This window comes from Opisthorchis viverrini (genome assembly GCF_000715545.1).
Source record: "Opisthorchis viverrini unplaced genomic scaffold opera_v5_228, whole genome shotgun sequence".
Classification (NCBI taxonomy): domain Eukaryota; kingdom Metazoa; phylum Platyhelminthes; class Trematoda; order Opisthorchiida; family Opisthorchiidae; genus Opisthorchis; species Opisthorchis viverrini.
In genome coordinates, this window is record NW_008751882.1 from 509,358 (window position 1) to 517,555 (window position 8,198).

At 47.2% G+C, this 8,198-nt stretch overlaps 1 protein-coding gene across 1 annotated transcript in view; it reads right to left on the minus strand.

Annotated features, from left to right (window-relative positions):
* Positions 1–1,593: 1,593 nt before the first annotated feature.
* Positions 1,594–8,198, minus strand: part of T265_08571 (hypothetical protein) — a gene marked incomplete at both ends in the record, with an annotated part of 17,553 nt that continues 10,948 nt past the window's right edge. Inside the window, 2 exons of the mRNA XM_009174416.1 lie at positions 1,594–1,884; positions 4,172–4,921. Coding sequence (XP_009172680.1) covers positions 1,594–1,884; positions 4,172–4,921 — 1,041 coding nt within the window. The remainder of the gene's footprint in view (positions 1,885–4,171; positions 4,922–8,198) is intronic.

Sequence of the window (8,198 nt, forward strand, 5' to 3'; positions counted from 1 at the left end):
CTTGCAGATTCGTGCATTCACCTCATCTGTCACACTACAGTCAGAACTAATACAACTTCCAAGATACGTAAAACGCTCCACAACTTCCAGTGCCTCTCCCTGGATTGTAAGGGGCGTGTTCAGTGACCGCACGTCCACAAGCATGACCTCACACTATGCGGGTGCAAAGTGCATACCAAAGGACGGGATGACTTTGTGTCTGTTGCTTTTTCTTTGTGTTTGTTTTCGCATGTGTATGTGTACAGATTTGTTTGATGATGAAACCAGCTGGAGTTTCGTGAGATTCGCGTTGCTGATGATGCGTTCCCAGTAAGGGTGGAACAGATGTACAGTCTGCTTCTCGGCTATTCGGCATGCAATGACGATTGAAAATAACGTCTATGCTTTTGCATGTTTTGGCAGAACACCGCTAAGTCTTCGAAACGACGCTAAGACGAGTTGAAACTACGGATATCGTGATCAGTGAGTCGCCATTGAACTATCTTGATTCAAGTGAGAACAAGATGGCGAAAAATGAGAATACTGAGCTGGCAACAATAACAATGATAATGGTGTGGCCATCAGACAATGCTCTGAATATGATTGATCACAGTACAGTGGGGGGTTGGTTAAAAGTACGGCAACTCGTGTGCCATAAATGCATCAAGCTGCATGGAAAGGAGCGTATAGCACGGATGAAAGCGATTCGTGAGTTGTGGGACGATCTCAACGACAAAATGGGCTTGTGGTTCACCAATGGTAGTGCCAAAGGTGTTGAGAAATTGCGGTAGGGCGAGGGTGGGGCGGTTTGGGTGGGTAGTATTTGTGTGAAAGAGTTTAGGGGAAGTTAATTATACACAGCCAAGGCAAACAGCAATACCAAGGAAAAAACTGAAGAAACGGAGAGGATGGGAATAATCTGAGCATCTAGCGGTTGGCGCGATCAATGCTTTGAAAAGCGCCAGAGAGTGCAAACAGTTAAACGGTAGTGCTATCGGTTGGATTGGCGTCTACACGCGATTCCGTACAATTAACCACAGTCTTTGAAGCTTTTTGGATGTGGCAAAGTGCTGAAAAGTCTAGGTGGAGGGGTCAGACAAAATTCAAGTTGATTCATCCGTCCGAAATTAGCCGCCCTCTCCTCGTCACTATCTTCATCGGAAACTAGAGGTAACAAGGAGGTGCGCGAGGGTGAGGACGAAGAGGCCCTTCGTTGAAAAAGTGCTCGCTTCCTTCGACGACGTTTGTGTCCGCCGAGTTGTATTTGAGGAAACAGTCTAGATGAATGAGACGTTGGAGAAGTGGCACGGTAGTCTGTCAGCTGTAAGGGGCAGTGGAAGTGAGAAGTTGAGTGGACCAAAGACTTTAGAAAATAGTTGCATGTGGAGACGTCGGTACAGCCTACGGAAGTATACGAGGTTCACTACAATCTATCACCACAGGCATCAAGGCAAACAGCAATACCAAGGAAAAAACTGAAGAAACGGAGAGGATGGGAATAATCTGAGCATCTAGCGGTTGGCGCGATCAATGCTTTGAAAAGCGCCAGAGAGTGCAAACAGTTAAACGGTAGTGCTATCGGTTGGATTGGCGTCTACACGCGATTCCGTACAATTAACCACAGTCTTTGAAGCTTTTTGGATGTGGCAAAGTGCTGAAAAGTCTAGGTGGAGGGGTCAGACAAAATTCAAGTTGATTCATCCGTCCGAAATTAGCCGCCCTCTCCTCGTCACTATCTTCATCGGAAACTAGAGGTAACAAGGAGGTGCGCGAGGGTGAGGACGAAGAGGCCCTTCGTTGAAAAAGTGCTCGCTTCCTTCGACGACGTTTGTGTCCGCCGAGTTGTATTTGAGGAAACAGTCTAGATGAATGAGACGTTGGAGAAGTGGCACGGTAGTCTGTCAGCTGTAAGGGGCAGTGGAAGTGAGAAGTTGAGTGGACCAAAGACTTTAGAAAATAGTTGCATGTGGAGACGTCGGTACAGCCTACGGAAGTATACGAGGTTCACTACAATCTATACAGACAGGCATCAACATCAATATTGGCATTGATGCTTCACTGTTGTAAGTTGTATACGGGCTGGAATACCGTCAGGGCACCGACACCAAGGCGGAAGGACGATTAGAGTCATCAATTAAACCTTTGGGCTCAAAAGCCTGATCGTGATGCAGCGGGTGGGTGTCAGTGTACTACTGGAGTAGTACAAGATTTCTGGGGAACAACTTGTCATGGCCCTCAACCTGAGGGACCAGGTCAAACCAGCCTGGTATGAGAAACTCTGTAGGCGTCCGAATAACCCCCCCGATATAGCTCAGTGGGTCACAAACCGCGATAGAGTCTATTCTCTGCAAAACAATGCCCAAACGTAAGGCGTTCTAACACGAACGCTGATAGCCAGCTAGTCCACCAATGAATCCAAATCGACTACAGCTTACTGCGTCCATAGTGTGAATATTCTGTCATACAGAAACCACGACAGTAAAATACGAGAATGGTAAATGACGATAACTATCCAAAAAAAAAACAAAATTACCGGGACTAAGTCGATTAATTAGCATGCTAAATGGATGGTAGCAGACGGCATTTCGACCTTGGAGGGTATAAAAAAACATCTGGTAACCACGCTGCTTTGGCATACCAGCTGACAGCCCCGCTGTCCGGTCACGTGAGGCATCGAAAATCGATAAAAGATTAGCATCTGTACGTGTTTGGACGACCATAGGATAGGAAAAACGCAACCGTGGTAATACATGAACGCCACTCAAGTTTATAAATACTGCGCACTGCTACGCAGGGCTCTGAACTGAGCGGTTTGTAATTGATAACTCATGACTCACGTGACCTACCCCGAAGCCCTAATTGTGGCGGCTCCATAGACATCCAGTTAAATTACATGCTGTTAGGTTAAAGACCCTTAGACAAAGAACACCCATTGAGAAAGCCAAAATTTTCTCCCGTGTAGGCTGCCTAATCGACACATGGGTCAGTGACCCAGGGATGCTATGTGGTGTCTCGAACTGCATGTTTCCACTCGAACAACTCAGCGTCCGAATAGAAGACTGTGGTCCCTCTTCGGATCTCATTTCCCTCAATCACCTGTATGTGTTGACTGGTGGAGATGATGATGACATTGATTATTCCAACCAATAAGCTCTTTGTGGTGCATCGACTGATTTTATAGAGAAAAAAAGATCGCAAAAGAGCATAGCGTTCAAACCCAGAGCAGTTGTTTCCACCCGAGAAGAATAAGTTGAGAAATCTTGATCACATACGCACAAGCAAATGAGGTTATCGCGTTTGGTTTCAGCTGATGATCAATCACGGAAAGAGCCCCGTCGTGAAGCACAGTGAATCGGTTGGTAGCGTGTTTGTTGTTCACTCAGTGCACTAACGAACTAGTGTTAGCAGCCTGAACTCAAGTGCCTACAAGTTTATGAGACGGAATGGGGAGATACGAGGTGAAAACCTTAGCAACTCAGAGTCCGTTTGAGGTGGATTTCTAGGCCTTTGTACGGAGTATTCCTGGTTCTAGGGAAAAAACCGTTCGGCTGTAGCACCCTTCCGGTGCCTAGCTACCATGCCACTTGGGCTGGCTGGGATACTACCAGGTTGCCCAAGTCTGAACAGGGAAGTCAAGATGCAAAGGTCGGGTTGCAACAACGAACTTTCCGGTCAGTTCTAGGGAAAACGGTCTCAGTGAGAATTCAAAAATACCCCCCTTCAGTGCGTTTTACTGCATCAGATTCTTCGTGAGGATCGATAAACAGATAAAATAGACGATCCTACTGTTCACGAATGATCAGAAGCAGCATCAACGCAGCAATGAAGAGCTGACTAGTTTTCGTTGCAGTTGGCGGCGAGATGGTCCAAGTGGTTAGAGCGCGAATTTACTGACCCGAAGGTTCGTGGTTCGAACCCAACCTCAGCCTCTCGATTTCCCCTGTCTAGGCTTGGGCAACCTGGCAGTATCCCAGTCCTCGTGCAACCTTCGGGTGGCATGGCGGTTAGGCACCGAAAGGGTGCTACAGCTGAGACATAACTGTCCATAAACAGGTGACAATCGTGCCTCAGTAACAAGTCAACACAGCTTCCCACTACTAAAGCAACGAGCGCATATCAAACGGGGATTTATAGTCGTTAGATGAATGTCAACAGTAAAGCTAAATCATCTAACATGGTTGATCACGCTTACCTCCATTGCGGCTCGTCTTGGTGATTGTGTATCTGACTCCTTCGTGCTCTGACTGGACTCTGCAAACTGGAATGGTCTTGCAATGGAGGACACGGAACCAGCAGCTGCGGTTGCCGCACCAGCAGGGATGTGAATCTCACAAGCTGGAGAATTCCCTTCTTCAGGAGTACGAAAGTGCACAGCATCCAAACCAAAAGAGCCATCCGACCGAGCAGAATCACAAGCAGTCGAATATTGTCTGTCACCGAATCCCCACGAAGCCGTTGGAGGTTGTACGGAGGTAGAAGGAAACGCAGACAGTGAGATGGGAGTGGCAAACGTTCCAGCGCCACCGTCGCGTGGCGGGATCACGGTCTGCAAGAATGGGTTGTCCTGGGGCGCTGAATGACAGTGGGACGGTAGAACAGACGTGGCGACCAAACGACCACCGCCCAGGGTTTTTGAGGGTTGAAAGAATCCCGGACAGTCATCAGTGACACCAACCGGTTTGGACAAAGACGAGTGTGCGGAAAATGCAGACTGGCTTCGTCGTGGTGGATTAATCCAGTCCCAATCCCAACCATTATCTTTGATCAGATGGGCCAGTTCGACAATCACTTTTCCTTCTTTGTACCGTTGACTGGCCTCGAACGCACGTTCGTACTTCCAACCGAGCATAGTCTGACAGCAGGCACAAAACACATCGGCTACAAAGTGGATTCCCGTGAGGAGAACGCGTTGCTTCGCTTCGGAGAATTCCACATTCACGACCTGAGTGATCGGAGAGAAAAAAACATTCCAAATGATATGGTGAAAGTGGAGCGAACGAGCTACGCGGCTACATGCAGCATGGGTCAATGGGAAATCTCATAAAATTTATTCAAAAATAATCTACTGAGGGAATAGAAAATCCTACGTCGCATGGGTCTAAGATGATGGAATAGGAGAGGTTTGTGTATCAGTCAATCTGTCATCTTGCCGGACGGTGGTAGTTTTACAGGTACAAGAGATCGATCGAGAGATCGTTCAGCTGTAACACCTTTCGGTGCCTAGCTGCCATGCCACACGAAGGGGCACGAGGGCACACCTTTCGGTGCCTAGCTGCCATGCCACACGAAGGGAGCACGAGGGCTGGGATACTGCCAGGTTGCCCAAACCTAGACAGCGGAAGTCGAGAGGCAGAGGTCGGGTTCGAACCTTCCGGTCAGTAAATTCGCGCTCTAACCACTTGGTCCATCTCGCCCCCAGTTTTACAGGAATCAACTGGAAAACAACTACCATCAATAATAGTAACACCTCCGATCGTATGATATACATGCTTTGCCAAAACTCATCGGTACTGAGACACGAGGGTGAACTGAACTGCTCCTTGTAGCAATCCAGCGAAGCTGCGAGGTACAAGTACCTTTGACAGACCACTATTTACCACAGAAGACCAGTGCTTCTTACCCAAAGGAAAACGATTGCATGGAACACACAAATTTCGCTCCATGAAGACAAAACTGACCAGATGGAGTGTTCTTAGAGCCAAAAAATTTTGATCGTAAGCTCAAAAAGGATACTACTCATAGAGTTGCGGAAAAACAGTCCACGACCGGTTTCGTCCTTCCGATTCGGGCTCATCAGGTAGGCGCGCAGTCCCCAAGTTCCCACCGTCAACCTTTCGTTCTACTTGAACCCAAATCGGACTGATTTCGACAAATGCATTCATTTGAAAATCAATTTGGCAGATTCAACCGAATCCCTCGTTTATCATAGTTGCTTCCCGTCTCCGTAATATCCCGGTATCGCAAGGAGGTGGTATAAAACAACTGATTACCACATCTTTGACCAACGTCCCTCCTATGACGTTCCTATGACGTTTTTTCGAACGACTCCGAGTAACGTTGTATTTCGTGGGATCGCTCGGTATGATCAGAAATGAACTCCGTACCTGTCTGGCATGTACATATGACAATTTGTAGGGGATATGCATTTAGTGAGCTCGAGGTAGCTCAGAGGTTAAGGGGTTCGTGGTTCGAACCCAAACGCGGGATCGCGACTGATCCTGTCTAGGCTGAGACAACCTGCCACTATTTTTATTCCTTCGGGTGGCATGGCATTTCGGCATCGAAATGGTGCTACAGCCAAACGGGAGGTACACAAATTTAGGAGGGAAATTTTTTATCACCGGTTGGCGCCATAAGTTTTGACGATAGACAGAGTCCAAACCAGCTTCCAGATCACGAAGACAGCTAGTTCATACTCAGCTGGTCTAATCCTCTCTTCCGGTAATCAATTAATCAACCTGCGCAGTATAACACGAGCGAGCCTCCTGGATGGTACGGCTGCCAGGCTGATATCAAGTTGGCTTTTGCATCATTCTCTTGCGTTCCGTTTGATAATTGGAGTAACGGTCGAAGCGTTTCCCTTTTTTGAAAAGTGCAGACAATCCAGACTGGGTTTTCATCACCCGGAGGAGGACTGAGGAGGAATTACTAAACCCGGTGATCTCAAATCCTGGAAAATACGGTTTATCTCTACGAATAGACCGCTCAAAAAGGTGTTGCTTTTGGTTATTTGGAGCTATGATGATCCCCACCACAGAAGAAACCGATTATGATCTATCCCATAGATAACCTCTTCAGAGAGAGGTTCGGCTTTCCAGTGCGACGTCTCCGAGTTGATAGCCAGTAACTGATTCCGAGTTCTCTGCGCTTTTGTTCGAGCTAGTCAGTGTACGGTGATTCCGTAACAGCAATAAGAACAAATTGCTCAACTGCAACAATCTTTCGGTTCCTAGCTGGCACGCCACCCGACGGAGGCACGAGAGCTGAGGTAATGTCAAAAGCAATTGAGATGCAGTGGCTGGATTCGAACCGTGAACAGTCCGGTCGACAAGCCTAGGCCTTAACTGCTGAGCTATCTCGAGACATCCACGAATCGTTCTGTTATACAGGATGGCTTCCGTCACGAAGAGACTGGACCTTACCGTGGTATGACGGTTTGCGCACCTCAGTGATCCATTGAGCTATACTGGAGAATGTCCCGCGACACTCACAGAGTCTCTCATACCAGGATGGTCAATGGTTAGAGGTCTGACGAACACAATCTCCTGGCCCTCCAGGTTGGGGGTTGGAACATGTGGCAACTTGTTCCGTAGAAATGGTAATGCATTTGCATTTCCCGCCAAACACCGCTGTCTTGCGGTTAGGCTTTTGAGTCAAAGGCTTTGGTTGAGGACCCTAATCGTCCTCCTGTCTAGGTGTGGGCGCCCTGGCAGTATCCCAGCCCTCGTACAACCATGACCTACAACCATGGCTATTTTGTAGGATAGCCAAAATACTGCCATGGCAATGATAGAAAGATAATTAGGGACGTCATTCGACGAGCGTGATCCGAATGACTTGTCACAAGACAACAGCAGTTAGGTGGAGTTAAATAGAAAAGTTTACATTTTGTGACGCATGTTCTGCCCTTAGCCACAAGAATAAGGTGGTTCCTATCCAGTTTGAGGTCTTTATGGAAGTCTGAATTACTGAGCTACCTCAGGCGGAAGAGAAATCCTGGGGTAGGAGGACTAATACTTCAGCGAGCTTCTTTCATTAGATTCTCTTGCCTCAATTTTGATGTCTAACTTGACATAACTCAGTCACTTTTCGAACTTTTCCTCCAAATTGTATCTGCGCATCTGATGAACGTTGTCAATAACTGTCTACAAAAAACACTAATAAAAGACTGACAGTCCATGGGGTTGGCAATAAGAAAACTTAGCCTTATTATAACCAGTCACAAGTATCATTGTTGAATTGCATTTATCAAGGAGCATTTCACGGAGGCTAAGAGTCAGAGTTCAGTAAGTGATTTGTGCACCTGTTCTTTTACAGACAGAAGCACCAGTTTCTAAAATTGAAAACGTACGGTAATTTTCCGGATTAAATCCTGGCACAAGTATATCGTTGAACCATCAGTATTAAGATTATTCGGCTTGTCTGTGAGGCCTGCTCACCCGGAAGACCTCTCGAGGTGCCGATAACTGAGCTTTCAGATGGAACAGGCTGAGCAGCAA